The 21,164-nt window shown below is 44.1% G+C and overlaps 1 protein-coding gene across 5 annotated transcripts in view; it reads right to left on the minus strand.

Moving 5' to 3' along the window:
* Positions 1-21,164, minus strand: part of TLR5 (toll like receptor 5) — a 60,365-nt gene that overhangs the window by 25,658 nt on the left and 13,543 nt on the right. For 3 of the 5 annotated variants that reach the window (XM_022579283.2, XM_089907129.1, XM_022579285.2), the window contains one exon: positions 1,640-13,048. The exons of the other annotated variants lie outside the window; for them this stretch is intronic. In XM_022579283.2, the coding sequence (XP_022434991.2) occupies positions 10,468-13,044 (2,577 nt within the window). In that variant the 5' untranslated portion in view covers positions 13,045-13,048 and the 3' untranslated portion in view covers positions 1,640-10,467. Of the gene's footprint in view, positions 1-1,639; positions 13,049-21,164 lie in introns of those variants that run through there. 5 annotated transcript variants of the gene reach the window in all.

Raw genomic sequence — 21,164 nt, forward strand, 5'->3', positions numbered from 1 at the left:
CTCCTGTATCTTCACTCTGTTTACTGCCTTATAGTTCTCCAATGCCTTTAAGTAGATTTAAAACACAGTTTCTCCAGATTTTCTAGATGTCCCCTATGGAAGAATTGGGCAAAACTCCCTCAGGCAATCACCATGAATTTGTCTAGTTCTTTCCTCTGACATTTTCATATTTCCACATTCACACTCTGAGTGCAATTTCTTGATTTAACATTCTAGACACTTTATATTGATTTTATATTGTGGTAGGTGAGCATTTATCTATCCTACACTTGTACTCCACATCCTTCTATCCTCGCAATATAGTTATTTCATAATTTCAAGCTCTCAGCCACATTTACTTTACATTATAGTAAGCTATCTGAATGGTATTCACCGCAGATTCATGGGGCCCGCAAGACAATTTCAGAGTGAGTTATATTTGAGATGATGAGTGAGAATCTCTTTGAAGTCTTCCGCAGCCCCAATCAATATTGTAAAATTGACAGGATAGTCTCAATTCCAAAGACAGCAAGCTCTCACCATTCTTACACCGAATACTTCCTTCTATTTAGGAGTGACCCCCGAAGGACAATGCTGTACGGAATTGATCAATTTACTGAGGCCTGACTCTGAATTGCTGGGACCCCCCCCCCCCCCGACCAGTACCTACATCTCAAGGAGGCACTGCTAGTCTTTTCTGTTGCCATACATGCCAACAGTGAGACTTGGAAAAATAGCCTCAAAAAGAATTCCAACTGCTGAGCCTGGTGATGGAAGAGAAGATGAATGTAAAGAATCTAAGAAAGTTTTGGGTCTTTGCCAGAAAAGAGGCGTTTTAGAATAAATTAGAGTGGCGTGTTGAATTCTCTGGTGGCTGGGATGTATTATGTGAACAGGTCCTGCATCAGCTCTGTATGGAAATGTCCAAAGGTGCTTTTCCAATGTGTTTCATTTGTGTTTAAGTAAGAGGATTAGAAAAGGCTGTGGGATAGACTCCTTTCAGAAGTCAAGAGTTACCTGTGTTGCAACTTACTGTTCCTATAAATACACGTGCACATGTCATTTCACACGTCCTAGGTTTGGTTTGGAGAAAAGAGTCCAAGTGAAGGTCACCCAAAGCAAGGGTGATGCTGGATGTAGAGCTACCTGCCTCCGAGCCCCCCAGCTCCTTCCTCCGGGGTCCTGTCCTTACAGGAGGTTCTGATGGGGAGATTTCATCAGTGTCTGCACTGCCCATGCTCCTGCAGCTTGGGGAGAACCGCGGCTTTTGAGCAGGTCGGGCAGGAAAGATCACACTGAGACAAAGTGGCCTTGCTGCCCTCTTCTGAGTTTGTGACTGTAACTGTTACTGGCAGCAATACTTTGCTGTTGGTTTTTGTTTTACTGAATTTCTTAGTATGAGGTTCCTGAGGAACTTCTTCACTGTTTTCCTTTCCTATCCCTCCATCTCTCCATCCCTCCATCCTACCCAACTCCTGGCTGCTAGTCGAGGAGCTCTACCCATGCCCCATCATTTGAAACAAAGGTCAGTAGGTTTCTTAGAGTCTGTGATCTCCTACCCCTTCAGCACCCATGTGGATGTCCAGCTCTCCTGGCCCCTGCCCTGCATGTCCCAGGAGCATCTAATAGTAGCAGCTTTGACACCAGGGAGACTTTGCAATGTGCTTCATCCATTCACCAGGCATTTATTAAGCATATGCTATTGCCCAGGCAGCATACTGGGCTCAGGATACAAAGGTGACAAGATGAGGTCCCTGCCATCAGGGGTCACAGTCTAGGTAGACTCTGCATACCCATACACACTTTGGTACAACACAACATTATATATCAGTGGCAGAAATCTGTGAGGTCACAAGGAATGAGCAGTGGTGCTAGGAAATTCACCAGGCAGACATGGGGTGGGGGGTGGGTATGGAAAAAAGGAATCCCAGGGGGAGGAAGCAGCATGGACAAGTGTAGATGGGAAAGTCTCACGTGGTCTGGAAACCATATGTGATCTGTTATGGCCAGTGAGGGTGGGACACGGAAGAAAGGACCTTTTCTCACGGAGCTTATAGTCCAGAGGGGTGGGTGGCCAGACAGGCCCACAACTCTCAGAGGAAGCAGGAAGTAGTAAGAGCTTGTTTTAAAAGAATGGATACAGTGCCAAAAGTTTGCACAAAACGGAGACAGGATTTGGGTTGGAGGCATCCAAGGAGGCTTGGCGGGCTGGATTTTGAAGAGCATGTAGCATGGACTGCAGTGATGGGAGAACATTCCAGAAGGAAAGGACAGAGTGGGTGTGTGTGTGTGTGCATAAGAACAAGGCTAATGGGTGCAAGCATTGTTCAAAGAATAAAGAACAATGGCCGCAGGACAGGCTCAGTCTTATGGATCAGAGGGGCCCCAAGAAGTTGGGATGACAACAGGTAGAGTGTGTGTGTGCGTGTGTGTGTGTGTGTGCGTGTGTGTGCTGGAGTTAGGATGGGGGGCGGGCACAGCGAGGGAAGTGAGTGACATGTGAAATACTGAGTCCCAAGCTGGATTGGATTTGGAGGAAGCTGTTTGGGAAGCCGGGGGTAACTTTGGCACACCTTCCTTGGTTTAAATTTTCTTAATTCTTTTACAGAAATACATTTCTATATTAAAATAAACATGAAAAAATACAAAACATATATAGGTTTCTTTTAAGATAAAAAATACAACTTCTAAGAAATCACGACTGCCTCCAGAAGCCCGCTGGGTGTGGGTTCCCTCTCATGGCCATTAGGGTGACTAAGGAAAAGATCGGAAATGTACAGGGAGCGGAGTCAAGATGGCGGACTAGGAGGACGTGGAATTCACGTCTCCGCACAACTAGGGCACCTATCAGGCACCGGTGGGGGACCATGGACACCTAAGGGGACGGGAGGAACCCCCAGTGACCGGGTAGGATGTGGGGTGTGGGGGGAGTGAAGGGAGAGAGAAGTAGTGGAGGCCAGACAGGACGGGTGACCCTGAGGGGCGGCTGGGGGAGGGGAAGGGATTCCACACCCGAAGGGGGAAATTGGGGGACCATTGGGAGGGCAGAGGAGCAAAAGGGAGGTTTCCCCTGACCACTTGGACCCCCAGGAACCTGCTGAGATTCTGGGCCTGATCCTCTGCCCACCGAGGCCCCCTCCAGCCACGCGGGTCCTGAGGGAGTGGGAGGCAGGGAAGGGGGAGCAAAAGTAAAGGCCAGACCTCCAGAACCAGAATGGCTGGGGGAGGGAAGATGTCCCTACACCCAGAGGACTCACCCACGGTTAGGGGTCCAGTGGTGATGGGGGAGACCCATGGGGAGACCGTGTGGGAGGCATGCAGGAACAGAAGGGAAAGTGGCAGTGCTGTCCACTTGGACACCGGGGAGCCTGTTGGGTTCCAGGGCCAATCCTCTGCTCTCGGAGCCTCCCTCCTCCGAGGGAGGGCCCAAGCCCCACCCTTACACTCCAACCCAGGGCCCCACCTCTACATTTGGAGACCCCTCTGAGACCCCCTCCAACGCGCTGGGCCTAAACCCCACCCACACACCCTCACCCAGGGCCCTACATCCAAACTCCGAAACTCCACACTCCAGAGGCCCTCCTTTCCACACACTGCCTCTCCCGGCCCGGGCAGGTCCTAAGCAGAGGCCCTGCCCCATGCTTGAAGGTTGCCCCACCTAGGTCCCACCCCCAAGGCCTTTTCTGGCTGTATAGGTCTTGAGCCTAGACCCCACCCCACACTCAAGCATCATGCCTCCCCACCCGCCTAGGTCTCGCCCCACTCTAAACCCTGCCCCTGCCTAAGTTCCACCCTGCCTAAGCTCTGCCCCCATAGCCAAGGTTTTTTTTTGTTTGTGTTTTTTCCTCTTTTAGATTGGGGTTCTGTTTTAGCTTGTTGATTCATTGCTGTTGATTCTTTTATATTTTTATTTTTCCCAATAAATCTTTTATTTTTCCATTTTATTTTATTCTTTTTACTTTGTTATTGTTCTCTCCTTTTGGCTTGTTCCCCCGCCGCCCCCCCCCCTTTATTTTTTCCTTTTTCTGTTGTGGTTTTATTTTACCTTGTTTCAATTATAGTTTTATTTTTCCTAATATATTTTTTGTCTTTCTAATTTTATTTTGTTTTTTATTCTTTGATATTGTACTGCTTCTACCTTTCTTTCTTTCTTTTTTTTTTAAACTGTGCCATGAAGCTTGCGGGATCTTGGATCCCAGGTCAGAGGTCAGGCACCAGCTCCCGTGGTGGGAGCTCCAAGTCCAAACCGCTGGACTAACAGAGAACCTCAGACCCCAAGGAATATCAATTGGAGTGAGGCTGCCCGGAGGTCCTCATCTCAGCACCAAGACCCAGCTCTATCCAACTGCCTGCAAACTCCAGTGCTGGACATCTCGGGTCAAACAACCAGTAAGACAGGAATATAGCACCACCCATAAAAACAAACAAACAACTAAGTAAATAAAATGAAACAACAAAAAAATATGTTATAGATGAAGGAGCAAGGTAAAAACCTACAAGACCAAATAAATGAAGACGAAATAGGCAACCTACCTGAAAAATAATTCAGAGTAATGATAGTAAAGATGATCCAAAATCTCGGAAACAGAAAGGAGAAAATACAAGAAAGATTTAACAAGGATCTAGAAAAACTAGGAAGCAAGCAAACAGTGATGAACAACACAATTATTGAAATTAAAAATACTCTAGAAGGAATCAATAGCAGAATAACTGAAGCAGAAGAATGGATAAGTGAGCTGGAAGATAGAATGGTGGAAATAATTGCCAGGGAGCAGATAAAAGAAAGAAGAATGAAAAGAATTGAGGACAGTCTCAGACACCTCTGGGACAATGTTAAATGCACCAATATTCAAATTATAGGGGTCCCAGAAGAAGAAGAGAAAAAGAGAGGGACTGAGAAAATATTTGAAGAGATTAGAGTTGAAAACTTTCCTAATACGGGAAAGGAAATAGTTAATCAAGTCCAGGAAGCACAGAGAGTACCATATAGGATAAACTCAAAGAGAGACATGTCAGACACATGTTAATCAAACTATCAAAAATCAAACACAAAGAAAAAATATTAAAAGCAGCAAGGGAAAAATAACAAATAACATACAAGGGAATCCCCATAAGGTTAACAGATGATCTTTCAGCAAAAACTCTGCAAGCCAGAAGGGAGTGGCAGGACATATTTAAAGTGATGAAAAGGAAAAACCTACAACCAAGATTATTCTACCCAGCAAGGATCTCATTCAGATTCGATAGAAAAATTAAAACCTTTACAGACAAGCAAAAGCTAAGAGAATTCAGCACCACCAAACCAGCTTTATAACAAATGCTAAAGGAACTTCTCTCAGCAGGAAACACAAGAGAAGGAAAAGACCTACAATAACAAACCCAAAACAATTAAGAAAATGGTAATAGGAATATACATATCGATAATTACCTTAAATGTAAATGGATTAAATGCTCCAACCAAAAGACATAGGCTGGCTGAATGAATACAAAAACAAGACCCGTATATATGCTGTCTACAAGAGACCCACTTCAGACCTAGGGACACATACAGACTGAAAGTGAGGGGATGGAAAAAGATATTCCACGCAAATGGAAATCAAAAGAAAGCTGGAGTAGCAATTCTCATCCCAGACAAAATAGACATTAAAATAAAGACTAGTACAAGAGACAAAGAAGGACACTACATAATGATCAAGGGATCAATCCAAGAAGAAGATATAACAATTGTAAACATTTATACACCCAACATAGGAGTACCTCAGTACATAAGGCAAATGCTAACAGCCATAAAAGCAGAAATCAAAGTAACACAATCATAGTAGGGGACTTTAACACTCCACTTTCACCAATGGACAGATCATCCAAAATGAAAATAAATAAGGAAACATAACCTTTAAATGATACATTAAACAAGATGGACTTAATTGATATTTACAGGACATTCCATCCCCAAACAACAGAATACACTTTCTTCTCAAGTGCTCATGGAACATTCTCCAGGATAGATCATATCTTGGGTCACAAATCAAGCCTTGGTAAATTTAAGAAAATTGAAATCACATCAAGTATCTTTTCTGACCACAACGCTATGAGACTAGATATCAATTACAGGGAAAAATCTGTAAAAAATACAAACACATGGAGGCTAAACAATACACTACTTAATAACCAAGAGATCACTGAAGAAATCAAAGAGGAAATCAAAAAATACCTAGAGACAAATGACAACGAAAACATGATGATCCAAAACCTATGGGATGCAGCAAAAGCAGTTCTAAGAGGGAAGTTTATAGCAATCCAAGCCTACCTTAAGAAACAAGAAACATCTCAAATAAACAACCTAACCTTACACCTAAAGCAATTAGAGAAAGAAGAACAAAAAATACCCAAAGTTAGCACAAGGAAAGAAATCATAAAGATCAAATCAGAAATAAATGAAAAAGAAATGAAGGAAACGATAGCAAAGATCAATAAAAGTAAAAGTTGGTTCTTTGAGAAGATAAACAAAACTGATAAACCATTAGCCAGACTCATCACTCAAAAAAGGGAGAAGACTCAAATTAATAAAATTAGAAATGAAAAAGGAGAAGTAACAATTGACACTGCAGAAATACAAAGGATCATGAGAGATTACTACAAGTAACTATATGCCAATAAAATGGACAACCTGGAAGAATTGGACAAATTCTTAGAAAAGTACAACCTTCCGAGATTGAACCAGGAAGAAATAGAAAATATAAACAGACCAAACACAAGCACTGAAATTGAAACTGTGATTAAAAACCTTCTAACAAACAAAAGCCCAGGACCAGATGGCTTCACAGGAGAATTCTATCAAATATTTAGAGAAGAGCTAACACCTATCCTTCTCAAACTCTTCCAAAACATAGCAGAGGGAGGAACACTCCTAAACTCATTCTACGAGGCCACCATCACCCTGATACCAAAACCAGACAAAGATGTCACAAAGAAAGAAAACTACAGGCCAATATCACTTATGAACATAGATGCAAAAATCCTCAACAAAATGCTAGCAAACAGAATCCAACAGCACATTAAAAGGATCATACACCATGATCAAGTGGGGTTTATGCCAGGAATGCAAGGATTCTTCAATATATGCAAATCAATCAATGTGATACACCATATTAACAAATTAAAGATAAAAACCATATGATCATCTCAATAGATGCAGAAAAAGCTTTTGACAAAATTCAACGCCCATTTATGATAAAAACCCTCCAGAAAGTAGGCATAGAGGGAACTTACCTCAACATAATAAAGGCCATATATGACAAACCCACAGCCAACATCGTCCTCAATGGTGAAAAACTGAAACCATTTCCACTAAGATCAGGAACAAGACAAGGTTGCTCACTCTCACCACTATTATTCAACATTGTTTTGGAAGTTTTAGCCACAGCCATCAGAGAAGAAAAAGAAATAAAAGGAATCCAAATTGGAAAAGAAGCTGTCACTGTTTGCAGATGACATGATACTATACAGAGAATCCTAAAAATGCCACCAGAAAACTACTAGAGCTAATCAATGAATTTAGTAAAGTAGCAGGATACAAAATTAATGCACAGAAATCTCTTGCATTCCTATACACTAATGATGAAAATTCTGAAAGTGAAATTAAGGAAACACTCCCATTTACCATTGCAACAAAAAGAATAAAATACCTAGGAATAAACCTACCTAAGGAGACAAAAGACCTGTATGTAGAAAACTATAAGACACTGATGAAACAAATTAAAGATGATACAGATGGAGAGATATACCGTGTTCTTGGATTGGAAGAATCAACATTGTGAAAATGACTCTACTACCCAAAGCAATCTACAGATTCAGTGCAATCCCTATCAAACTACCACTGGCACTTCTCACAGAACTAGAACAAATACTTTCACAATTTGTATGGAAACACAAAAGGCCCCGAATAGCCAAAGCAATCTTGAGAAAGAAAAACAGAGCTGGAGGAATCAGGCTCCCGGACTTCAGACTATACTACAAAGCTATAGTAATCAAGACAGTATGGTACTGGCAGAAAAACAGAAATATAGATCAATGGAGCAGGATAGAAAGCCCAGAGATAAACCCACACACATATGGTCAACTTATTTTTGATAAAAGAGGCAAGAATATACAATGGAGAAAAGACAGCCTCTTCAATAAGTGGTGCTGGGAAAACTGGACAGCTACATGTAAAAGAATGAAATTAGAACACTCCCTAACACCATACACAAAAATAAACTCAAAATGGATTAAAGACCTAACCGTAAGGCCAGACACTATCAAACTCTTAGAGGAAAACATAGGCAGAACACTCTATGACATAAATCACAGCAAGATCCTTTTTGACCCACCTCCTAGAGAAATGGAAATAAGAACAAAAATAAACAAGTGGGACCTAATGAAACTTCAAAACTTTTGCACAGCAAAGGAAACCATAAACAAGACAAAAAGACAACCCTCAGAATGGGAGAAAATATTTGCAAACGAAGCAACTGACAAAGGATTAATCTCCAAAATATACAAGCAGCTCATGCAGTTCAATATCAAAAAAACAAACAACCCAATCCAAAAATGGGCAGAAGACCTAAATAGACATTTCTCCAAAGAAGATATACGGATTGCCAAGAAACACATGAAAGGATGCTCAACGTCACTAATCATTAGAGAAATGCAAATCAAAACTACAATGAAGTATCACCTCACACCAGTCAGAATGGCCTCATCAAAAAATCTACAAACAATAAATGCTAGAGAGGGTGTAGAGAAAAGGGAACTCTCTTGCACTGTTGGTGGGAATGTAAATTGATACAGCCACTATGTAGAACAGTATGGAGGTACCGTAAAAAAACTAAAAATAGAACTACTATATGACCCAGCAATCCCACTACTGGGCATACACCCTGAGAAAACCATAATTCAAAAATTATGTTCATTGCAGCTCTATTTACAATAGCCAGGACATGGAAGCAACCTAAGTGTCCATCATCGGATGAATGGATAAAGAAGATGTGGCACATATATACAATGGAATATTACTCAGCCATAAAAAGAAAGGAAATTGAGTTATTTGTAATGAGGTAGATGGACCTAGAGTCTGTCATACAGAGTGAAGTAAGTGAGAAAGAGAAAAACAAATACTGTATGTTAACACATCTATATGGAATCTAAAAAAAAAAAAAATGGTTCTGATGAGCCTAGGGGCAGGACAGAAATAAAGACACAGACGTAGAGAATCGACTTGAGGCCCTGGGAAGGGGAAGGGGAAGCTGGGACAAAGTGAGAGAGTAACATGGGCATATATACACTACCAAATGTAAAATAGATAGCTAGTGGGAAGCAGCTGCATAGCACAGAGATATCAGCTCGGTGCTTTGCGACCACGTAGAGAGGTGGGATACAGAGGGTGGGAGGGAGGAGCAAGAGGGAGGGGATTTGGGGATATACGTATGCATATAGCTGATTCACTTTGTTATACAGTAGAAACTAACACAACGTTGTAAAGCAATTATACTCCAATAAAGATGTGAAAAAAAAAGAAAAGAAAAAGAAGGGATAAGATCGGAGATGCCCTGACATCCCTGGTCAATTTAGCTTTCATGGCACCTTCTGTGAGGTAGAGGCAATCACGCCTACAGATAAGAAAACAGGCCCAGCGAGGGTGTGTAACGTGCTCGAGGTCACACAGCTCATGAGCAGCAGAATCCGAACTCAAACCAGGTTCTTGGTCCAAGTACAAGTTCTTTCTGCAACAGACTGAGTGGTTGATAAATGAGATGTAGGGGGAAATAAAGCTGAAATAGGTTGTTGCTAAGTCACGGAGGTTCTTGAAAGCCAGCCCAAAAGAAAGGTTGCAAGCCAAAAAGAATATTCACGGCCCACTAGGGTTAGACCCAAAAGGTGAGAAGAAGAGGAGCAATATGGCCCTAAGAGATCTAGTTATTCTCAACCCAGCTTCTTTGGAGCCACCTCTTATCCTTGAGACTGAGAGTGACCTACGCTGAGCAGTGGCATTGTTCCCATGGACATGGTAGGAAGCACACCTCTTTCTCTCTGTTTTCTACTTAATGTTGTTCTGCCATGTACAGAGCCCTCAGAATCACCGAGCAGCCCCTTCTGGAACTGAACACTGGAGAAAGGGTGTCGGCCATCTGTAACTTCTCCCAAGCTGCCCTTCCCACGACTAGGATATATCCCGTAGTCGATGCAACAGGAGAGAACAGTGTTACCGGGTCTGAAAGGAAATCGATGGAGAGTGGGAACCGTTGCGGGCAGTTGCAATTTTCTAGATCTATTACTTTGCATTTGGAGATCAGTGAGACAACGTCGTGTTGCTATGAAAATCAAGAGATTTATGTGGTTCTCATCGTAGAAAAACAACAACTTCATAAAGGACCCCAAATGGTAACTTAGTGGAAATAAAAAGTGAAGAGTTGCTTGTGGCTTGAGATAAGTGGAAAAGTGCTCCTTTGACTAAGAAATGGTGGTTACACTTTGCAACTGAATGTCATTGTCTTTCTTCCTTTCCTTTTCTTTATTTAGAATGAGCTGAGAGAGTTTGTTGAGAAACCAGCCAACATCCTGGAGATCCTCAGGCCACCTCAAGTACTGCTGTTTCTGGACGAATCCTCGGATGGAGCGATGTTTCATCAGCTGGTACTGGGACAGGGACCCCACCACCACCATGATGAGGGCACCACTGAGGTCAGCTAAGCACCTGCTCTGGGCATAACTGAAGGCTTCGAGGCACCACCCGTCTCTAAGGAAGTGTCTGCTCACGAGACAGACAACCTTTCTGCTGCTCCACAGGGCATCCTGGATGTTGGCGATGTGGTTTTCCCCAGGCAAAAAGTCTCTCTCTTCAAAGCACAGGTTAAATCTGTTTCGGTCGCTGTACTGGGCATCCAGGTGTTTGAGCAAAGCATTCTGCACCCATTCAAAGTCTTTGCTACTGAAGCACAAATAGGCATCGTATTTGTACGTGTCTGATTCTCTTCCCTTAATGGGGTCCTTGAACACCAGTCTCTGGGTTTTCTTATAACAGATGAAACAAAACCCCCGAAACTTCGTAACGATGAGGATGGCCACGAGGAACAGAGTCAAAGTGACAGTGAAGAAGGTGAAAAGGGAAAACTTTAGGGACTCTAAAACTTCCTCTTCATCACAATCTTCCGTGGAAAGAGAATAGAGGGAAGCCCCAGCCATGGAGCTCGGGTACATGCAGTATATGTCTGCCAGAGAGCCAAATATTGTGACGTTGGTTTGATTGAGCCAACTGATAAAAGTGCTAAGTTCACACTCACAGATGAACTTGTTATGAGTTATGTCCACGGCACTCAGCGATGCAAATAAATCAGGATCAGGAGAGAGGAGCTGGTTTCTGGATATATCCAGGACCTCTAAATTAGCAGGTAAGTCACCAGGAAAAAGAACGGTCAGCCTGTTGTCCTTGAGGCTGAGTCCCCTCAGTGCAGTCAGATGACGAAATACTCCTGGTGGAAGGAAATTCAGGTAGTTTTTATTCAAATATAGGACTCGGAGATGGGAAAGCCCTTTAAAAACATCCCAGCAGAACCCGACTTCCCAGGCAAGCTGCAACATATTTTCTTCAAGGAAAAGCTCTTCTAAGCTGAGGTTCTCTGAAGGGGCATGGTCTTGGTTACAAAAGGAAAAGCGATTTTGATTTAAAATGAGAATCTGGAGATGGGGTACCTGGAGAAGGAAGTAGAGATTATCCAGATTTTCCAGCCTATTCTCTGATAAGGTGATGAAGTTAGCTGTAAGTGCGATGTTTGGCAAAGTAGCCAGTTTATTGCCACTCAAGAAGATATTAGGTATGCTTGGAAGAAAATCAATAGTTTTAAGAGCATTATCCCGGAGATCCAAGGTGTTTAATTTTTTCAGGAATCTGAATGTTTTGTCCTGAATGATCCCGATGTGATTCTTTTGCAGATCAATATAGGTTACCTTAGGTAGTCCATAGAAATTAGAATTATACAATTCCCCCAGAAGGTTATGTGATATATTGAGAACTTGGAGGTTGTCAAGTCCATAAAATGCTTTGTGTGCAATATTGTTTATCTTGTTGTAGGCGAGATTCAGAACCTTCAACTCCTTGAGCGTCTCGAAGAGTTGGAAGTTCAGGGAGAAGATAAACCCATGTGAAAGGTCCAGCTGTATCACTGAGCTTCCGGCCAGGCCGACAAAGGTGTGCTGGTCAGGGTCTTTGATGTTAGTGAAGCCAAACCCAGAACCCATCACGTGATAGGTAAGAACCAAAGAGAAAATCTGGCTTCCATTGATGGCATTGCTGAAGTTCCTTGTGATGTCCACTGCCCAGCCATTGCCAGAAACATCTAGGGTTTCCAGGACCATGTTTCTGAATGGGTTCAGACACTTGCCCCAGTCCATTGAGACCCTGCTGTACAGGTTGTTATCAGCAAGGCTTAAAAAGGAGAGTGTTTTTCCTTGGAGAGGTTTGAGGTCTTGCTCACAAACAATGGTTATTTGGTTGAGGGAAAGATCGATGGACTTCAAGGAATTCAATTCCCGGAATGAACGATGAAGGTAAAGACTCTGAATCTGATTTTTGGATAGGTCCAAGCGAGTCAAAGACCCCAAATTTCTGAAATAACCATCTTTTAATACAGCACTGGAAAGACCACAGTAAAACAGTCGAAGTTCGGAGAGATGGGGCAGTTCCTGAAAAGCATCTGGGTGCAAGAAGTCTATCTGACTTTTGCCCAGGTCCAAGATTCTGAGATTGGGCAGATTTTGGAAGGCTTCTTTGTCAATGGTCAAGGGGGTAAACTGAGTCCCGAGCTCCAGCAGCTGCAGCTGCTCCAGGAAGGGGAAGGATGCGGTTGTGACTGTCCTGATGTAGTTGAAGCTGAGCAGGAGACTCTTGGTGGTGTTGGGGACCTGAGGGACTTGGGTGAGGTTGCAGGAACGATATAAGGCTCTCCAACCATCGAAGAAGCAGGAAGAAATTCCAAGCGCGGGACTGGCCACGAGCACCATTCTTAAGAGAAGGTCAAGGTGGTCTCCCATGATCCTATGGAGAAGAAGGGAGAGTGAAAACACAGGAATCTAAGCTCAAGGCATTGCGCACGGGTGCTTAGGGCTTGGGGGATTCCTCTGTGATGTGGTTGTTTCTTAGACCCCTTGTTTCTCTGGATCCAAGGCTGTAGCTGTTGGCAGATACTGTCTGGTGTAGACAGAGCTTTTCTCACTCTCTATCATTTATGTTGCATTTTTCTACATAGCAAGCACAGTTCTAAGTACTTTCGAAATATTTCATTTAACCTTTATGATAACTCTGCATTCATTCCTAAGTCTGTGCCTTCATTCATTCAAGATTTGCCGATGGAAGTTGGAGAAAACAGCAGGAGGAGATACATTTTAACTTCACCTCAGCCAGGGACCCCATTCCTAGCCCAAGGCAGGCTCAGCTGAAGAGTGGAAAATAAATCCACTGATTTCCTTCCCCCTCTAACCTGTCAAGGATACTAGGTCATCTCCATTCATCCATCCTTACTCCCTACACAGTGCGTCTCATAATATAAAAACTGGGTACGTCGTTTTCCACAAAGAGTCAGATTTCAACAGTTGAACAAAAATGTATTAAGCACCTCCTGCAGGCCTGGCACTTGTGTGACCCCATGAGTGTACAACTGAACAAAAAACAGTCCCCTTGCCTAAGCCCAATAGGTGAATTCACTGTCTGAGTTGAGCATTTGCTTCACACACACAGCAGCAAACAGCACTGAATGAGTGTATCTGGTTATGCTCCCAGTGCTGTGCTGGGAGCTGTGAGGGGTACAGAGAAAGTGCACGAGGGCCCACCCCTCAGAGAGCTTCGCCTCTACCCATCTGCACGGCACCTCCACCTTGGTGCCTGCGAAGTATTCAACTTGCTCTATGTGTAATATCTGAAGGCCTCTGTTGCCGGGTAAGGAAAGACCTACATGGCTCAGAGGGCAGGAGAATGAGGGGGAAAGAAAAGACAGAAATAGGAAGAGGGCCCTGGTTTATAAAACCATCACTGGCACAGTTTCAATATCAGGGTAGACAGCGTGAAGCAGTCATGGTGCTAGAGAGGGCACCAACCCTGGACCACTTGCCGGCTCTGAAGACGTTTCGCTGTGTTGGGGTAATTTGTGGTGGGGTTTCCATAGCACCTTTGAGGCTGCGACACACAATTTACAGCAAATCAGAAGTAGACTTTGACTTCTGAGTTGACCCAAAATATCAAAAGCAGGCATTTACACATTAAGAGTAGGGCAGCGTGGTATACTGATGTATACTGCCAGGTGGGATACAACTATTGCCATTTCATATTTGAAATTAAACAATTTCCTGTTGGTAGAAATTAAATATAACCTACTATTAAAAATAAACCAACAACCAGGCATTTAATAATCATTAGAAAAAACTCGCTGAGAATGTTTATCACGGCTCTTAATTTCTCCACCATTTCCACCCAGAGGCTCAGGGTAACAACAGCAGGGTCATCTCTGTTCTCTGAAACGTCACCCACACTTCAGCAAGTCCTGTCAGTTTCACCTTCCAAGACTACTCGGTTCAAGCCGCCATCTCTTGATGGGGCTAGACTTGAGACTTCTTACTGGTCTCTCTTATGTCTGGGCTGACTCTCCATTTTCCAAACAGCAGCCAGGGTGTTCTTTTAGAAACATAACCCAGGTGATACCACGCCTCTCTGCACAGAACCCTCCCTTCTCCTCCCACTGCTCTGGGAATAAAACCCTGCAAAGACTTCCTTCATCCAGCTCTTGCCTGTCTCTTCAGCATCCCCCTCCTCAATAACTTATTCGATTGATATCTGCTGAGCATCTATGTATCTGGCACTGTTTTAGGAAGAGGAGATACAGTGGTAAACACAATAGACCAAGCCTGCCCTTTTGCTCTCCAAAAATGCACATTTGCATCATAAACCAAAACTTGCACCCAATTTCAGAGGGTTTACTGACCTCCTGAAGGCTACCCCTTTCAACCTCATGATGAGAACCCTTAGTCTACATATAACAACCACCACGTTTTATGTTCTAGAACGGGGCTTGGGAAACTTTTTCTGTAAAGGGCCAGATGGTAAATATTTTAGGCTTTGCAGTCCAAATACTGTACTTTGCCAACCTCTGTTCTAGAAGAAGAGAGACTAGAGACTCTGATTTCACAAATGAGGATTTTAAGTGACTGCAAGATAAATGTGTTCTGATATTGAACTCATATTTTCAGGAAAGAACTAGCTTGGCCCCCAAGCTGCTGACAGTTTTGCAGCTGTTGTTTTATCCAAACATCAGAATGAATTCTCATCTTATGTAACCTGACAGGAAAATCCCTGCAGAGACATGGAAGTGAGAGCACCAGCTCAGAATAACAGAGTTAAGACGTCTAGTTTCAATTCTGTCTTTTTACAGACCACTCAGGGCTGGCCTCCAAATGCCTACACTGTACTGGGTGGCTTGACCCTGAATTTGTAGTAATATCAGGTGAAAGAAAGCCCCAAACAATACATATTCAAGATACTGAATTTTCAAGTCCATAATAGGGAAGCTAAAATTAGGGCTTCCCTGGTGGCGCAGTGGTTGAGAGTCTGCCTGCCGATGCAGGGGACACGGGTTCGTGCCCCGGTCCAGGAAGACCCCACATGCCGCGGAGCGCCTGGGCCCGTGAGCCATGGCCGCTGAGCCTGCGCGTCCGCAACGGGAGAGGCCACAGCAGTGAGAGGCCCGTGTACCGCAAAATAAAAAATAAAATAAAATAAAAATAAAATTAAATCGTAAGGTAGATAAGGCCAGCTGAACAAACAGATTTTAAAGAAAATTATTTGGGCTTATGTCATATTACAAAGATATCGTGCAGACCTATTTTCTTATGAAATACAGCAAGGTGTGAAACAGCTACATCTTCATCTCTGAAGCAGACTTCTTTGGGTCAGGTGCCAGGACAGGCGAGCAGAGGGGCCAGGTGAGCTGAGCTGACAGGAGTGTGGAGGGGTTATTCATGAAGACAGAAGCTGGGAGGAGGGACCACCCACGCAGGGGTGTCCTGGAATGAGAGCCAGGAGCTAAAACACGTTGAAATAAATATGAATGAGCACTGATATAGGGCAAATCTAATTCAAAGATGAGAACCAGGCGATGAAGTTGTTTCAGACCCGACCAGACCTCAGAAAGATGAGTGAGCCAGAGTGAAGTGTAGGCAGTGAGACAGACCAGGTGGGCAGCAGCTATGGACTTTGGGAACCCAAGAGAGATGAAATGACCTAAAACCCCAAACCCCTGAATGCAGGTCGCTGACCGCAGCTTCTGACCCTGCGGAGGAGGGCGCCATCTAGTGGTGGCTGGAGTGAGTTCTCTGAGGCAGCAGGTAGAGGAACCCGACAGCGCGCTCCTAAACCATTACTGAAATGATGGTGAGTAGCGACAGGTACTTACACTGTTAGTTCTGCCATCAGGCGACATAGGCATTCCTTCCTAAAAATCACTCAGCTACTTAGAATCACACAGGGCTTCTGGGAAAAAAGAAGACGACGTATAGCACTCAAAACCTTCTTCAGCGGCACCAGAAAACCTCATAAAAATGGTAGCACCATCTTATACGTGTTAGGTGGTTAAGAAATACATACACACTACAATAAATATTCCTTTACCTTGTAAAAGACCTGAGGGTTGCTGCCTCGGGAGCTACTGTGAGGTGCTGGACGGAGGGGGTTATTAGGTATCAGGGGAAGTTGTACACCAGTTGGGGATTGGTGTTGGCTCAAATCACAGGTGGAGCAAGGAGGTCACTGGCAGATTTTTGAGGTCTTTTCCTTCCTCATATGTAGGTCGGTTCAGCTGGGTACAGTTTTCTTCATTTAAACTTAAGATATGGCACAGAAGCATATGCAAATTTCATGTTCACTAATATGTTAATGTTGTTCCCTAATATATCAATATTGTTCCTTAATATGTCAATCGTGTTGGAACAGATTCATTATTTCAGAACAAGCATTATAGCAGAACTGACTGAACTCTCATTCAAGGCTAACAGTTCCAATTAAGAGTAGAAAAAAAGGAGGTTCTATATATGAGTCTACCCTCTGTGCCTGTGTGATAGAGTTTGGAGAACCCATGGGACTGGCTTGGGAATCATCTCTGGGGACCAGTGCGGACTCAGGTCCCAAAGGTCTCAGAGACTTGAGTGGTTAGTGTCACCTCCAGCAGCTTCAGCTGGTTCCTGTTACAACAAGAGACTGAACGGGAGGAGGAAGTTCTCAATCCTGGCGACACATTAACCACTGGGGAGCCTCGAGCCCGCTGAAGCCCAGGCTTCCAATAGACCAGTTAAATGAGACTCCTAGGGGTGGGCCTCAGGGGTCTGTACTCTTAACAAGTATGCAAATTTTGTACACACCCACATTTTAGAATCACTGGTATAAACCAATGGTTCTCTAACTTGGCCACACATTGGAATCACTGGGGGACTTTAAAAACAATACAGGTACCTGGGTCCCATCTGAGAGGTGAGGTTGTTCTGGGGTCTGAGGCCGCAGAAGTGAGAGGCCCACGTACCGCAAAATAAATTAAAAAAACTGCTGACTCCACAAATCAGACATAGAACTACCACAGGACCCTGCAATTCCACTTCTGGGCATATATATACCCCAAAGAATTGAAAGCAGGAACTCAAACAGATATTTGCACACCACGTTCATAGCAGCATTATTCACAATAGCCAACAGGTAAAAACGATCCCAATGCCCACTGACAGATGACGAATGAGATAAAATGTGGTACACATACGACGGAATACTATAAAGTCTTAAAAAGGAAGGAAATCCTGGCACATGCTTCATCATATGTGAACCTTAAAGACGTTATGCTAAGTGAAATGAGTCAGTCACAAAAGCACATGTACTGTGTGATTCCAGAGATGAGGTCCTTAGAGTAGCCACATTCGGAGAGACAGAAAGTGGAATAGAGGTTGCCACGGGCTGGAGGAGGAAGGAGGGAGAGCTACGGTCCTGTAGGTTCAGAATTTCTATTTGGGATGATGAGAACTTTCTGGAGATGGCTGATCGTGAGGGTAACACAGCAATGTGAATGTCCTTAATGCTCACTAAACTTAAAATGGTTAAAATGGTGAATTTTATGCCCTGTATATTTTACCACAATCAGAAAATAAAATTAAAGAGAAAAAACCAACACCGCTGCTACCTGAGCCTAACTCCTGGAAATTCAGTTCGGTAGGTCAGGTGGAGCCGGGGAAGTGCATTTTATGGCCCAGGTACTTTTTTTTTTTTTTTTTTTTTTTTGCGGTACGCGGGCCTCTCACTGTTGTAGCCTCTCCCGTTGCGGAGCACAGGCTCCGGATGCGCAGGCTCAGTGGCCATGGCTCACGGGTCCAGCCTCTCCGCGGCATGTGGGATCTTCCCGGACCGGGGCACGAACCCGTGTCCCCTGCATCGGCAGGCGGACTCTCAACCACTGCGCCACCAGGGAAGCCCTGGCCCAGGTACTTTGAAGCGAGTGGTCCTCAGGCCATGCTTTGAGAGACGCCGGTCTAAAGGATTCCCTCCAACTCAGAAGCCCCGTGATTCTCTTAGAGGAAGAGGGCTGGTAGGAAATTCAGAGGGCTGTGGAGAGCTGGGTTTTGATTATTGAGGCTAACTTGTGTCGAGGGCTCTGAGGGGTGACAGGAAGAGCACAGTCAATGCGGGCCTCAATACTCCTGCCAAGCGCTGTTAATTAAGATAATGAGACCAGAGGGAGAAGGGTCGGCAGCCTCTCCTTTGAGTGGAATTCATTTAGCTTTAACCCCAGCCGTCAGTAGAGTGGGTTCCCTTTCTTGACTTAGTAGTTGCCTGCTCAGCAGAGCCGCGGGCCTCACGTTGGGTCTCCACGGGCAATGCGGAAGCCTGCACGCAGGGGCACCTCTGCTCCCTGGACAACACAGTTAGCCTGCAAATCCCGCTGGCTGGGGCCAGGGCTTGCTCCTGGGCTAAGTTAAATGCTTGATCCTTAACAAATAATACTCATAATGGGCTCTTTGACAGGATCCGGGATTCTGAGCTTGGCCGCAAGGCTGGAGAGAGAATGTTTCTCCTGGCAGGTGGTGGCTCACATCTGGCAGGCGGTCGGAGGGCTGGGCATGGAGGACCGCTGTCTGAGCAAAACAGTTCATTCATTTCCAAATGGAGAGGGTTTCTCCAAGGTTCACATAGTAATAAAAATCCTGGACTGGGCTTCCCTGCTGGCACAGTGGTTGAGAGTCCACCTGCCAATGCAGGGGACACGGGTTCATGACCCGGTCCGGGAAGATCCCACATGCCGCGGAGCGGCTGGGCCCGTGAGCCATGGCCGCTGAGCCTGCGCGTCCGGAGCCTGTGCTCCACAACGGGAGAGGCCACAGCAGTGAGAGGCCCGCGTACCACAAAAAAAAAAAAAAAAAAAAAAAAAATCCTGGACTGACACCTTATTTTTGATAAAGGAGACAAGAATACACAATGGAGAAAAGACAGCCTCTTCAATAAGTGGTGCTGGGAAAACCAGACAGCTACATGTAAAAGAATGAAATTAGAACACTCCCTAACACCATATACAAAAATAAACTCAAAATGGATTAAAGAGCGAACCGTAAGGCCAGACACTATAAAACTCTTAGAGGAAAACATAGGCAGATACACAGCAAGATCCTTTTTGACCCACCTCCTAGAGAAATGGAAATAAAAACAAAAATAAACAAATGGGACCTAATCAAACTTAAAAAACTTTTGCACAGCAGAGGAAACCATAAACAAGACTAAAAGATAACCCTCAGAATGGGAGAAAATATTTGCAAATGAAGCAACTGACAAAGGATTAATCTCCAAAATTTACAAGCAGCTCATGCAGCTCAATATCAAAAAACTATCAACCCAATCCAAAAATGGGCAGAAGACCTAAGTAGACATTTCTCCAAAGAAGATATGCAGACTGCCAGCAGACACATGAAAGAATGCTCAACATCATTAATCATTAGAGAAATGCAAATCAAAACTACAATGAGGTGTCACCTCACACCGGTCAGAATAGCCATCACAAAAATATCTACAAACAATAAATGCTGGAGAGGGTGTGAAGAAAAGGGAACCCTCTTGCACTGTTGGTGGGAATGTAAATTGATACAGCCACTATGGAGAACAGTATGGAGGTTCCTTAAAATCTAAAAATAGAACTACCGTATGACCCAGCAATCCCACTACTGGGCATATACCCTGAGAAAACCATAATTCAAAAAGAGTCATGTACCACAATGTTCACTGTAGCACTATTTACAATAGCCAGGACATGGAAGCAACCTAAGTGTCCATCGACAGAGAATGGATAAAGAAGATGTGGCACATATATACAACGGAATATTAGCCATAAAAAGGAACGAAACTGAGTTATTTGTAGTGAGGTGGGTGGACCTAGAGACTGTCATACAAAGGGAAGTAAGTCAAAAAGAGAAAAATAAATACTGTATGCTAACACATATATATGGAATCTAAAAAAAGAAAAGTGGTTCTGATGAACCTAGGGGCAGGACAGGAATAAAGATGCAGACGTAGAGAATGGACTTGAGGACAAGGGGAGGGGGAAGGGTAAGCTGGGATGAAGTGAGAGAGTGGCATGGACACATATACACTACCAAATGTAAAAGAGATAGCTAGTGGGAAGCAGCTGCATAGCATAGGGAGATCAGCTCGGTGCTTTGTGACCACCTAGAGGGGTGGGATAGGGAGGGTGGGAGGGAGACACAAGAGGGAGGAGATATGGGGATATATGTATATGTATAGCTGATTCACTTTGTTATAAAGCAGAAACTAACACACCATTGTAAAGCAATTATACTCCAATAAAGATGGTAAAAAAAAAAAAATCCTGGACTGAGTCCACATGTGAATACGTTCAAGGTCAGCCTCGGAAAAAGGCTCAAGGCCAGTGGACACGGTGACCCTCCCAGGGCAAACATGTTCTCCAGATGCAGAATACAGCATCCCATAGGGACAAGCCAGCAAACAAGCACTCTTGAAGGCTGCAATGTCGCCGGGGCCATGGTCCTTCCAGCCCAGCGTTCCGCCTCTGACAACAGTTCCAATAAAACCCATGGGTGACTGCAGTGCCTCGAACCTAATCGTTTGC

The sequence above is a fragment of the Delphinapterus leucas genome, chromosome 1 (genome assembly GCF_059928025.1).
Source record: "Delphinapterus leucas isolate spDelLeu-1000000601 "Yukka" chromosome 1, BTC_Dleu_Yukka2, whole genome shotgun sequence".
Classification (NCBI taxonomy): domain Eukaryota; kingdom Metazoa; phylum Chordata; class Mammalia; order Artiodactyla; family Monodontidae; genus Delphinapterus; species Delphinapterus leucas.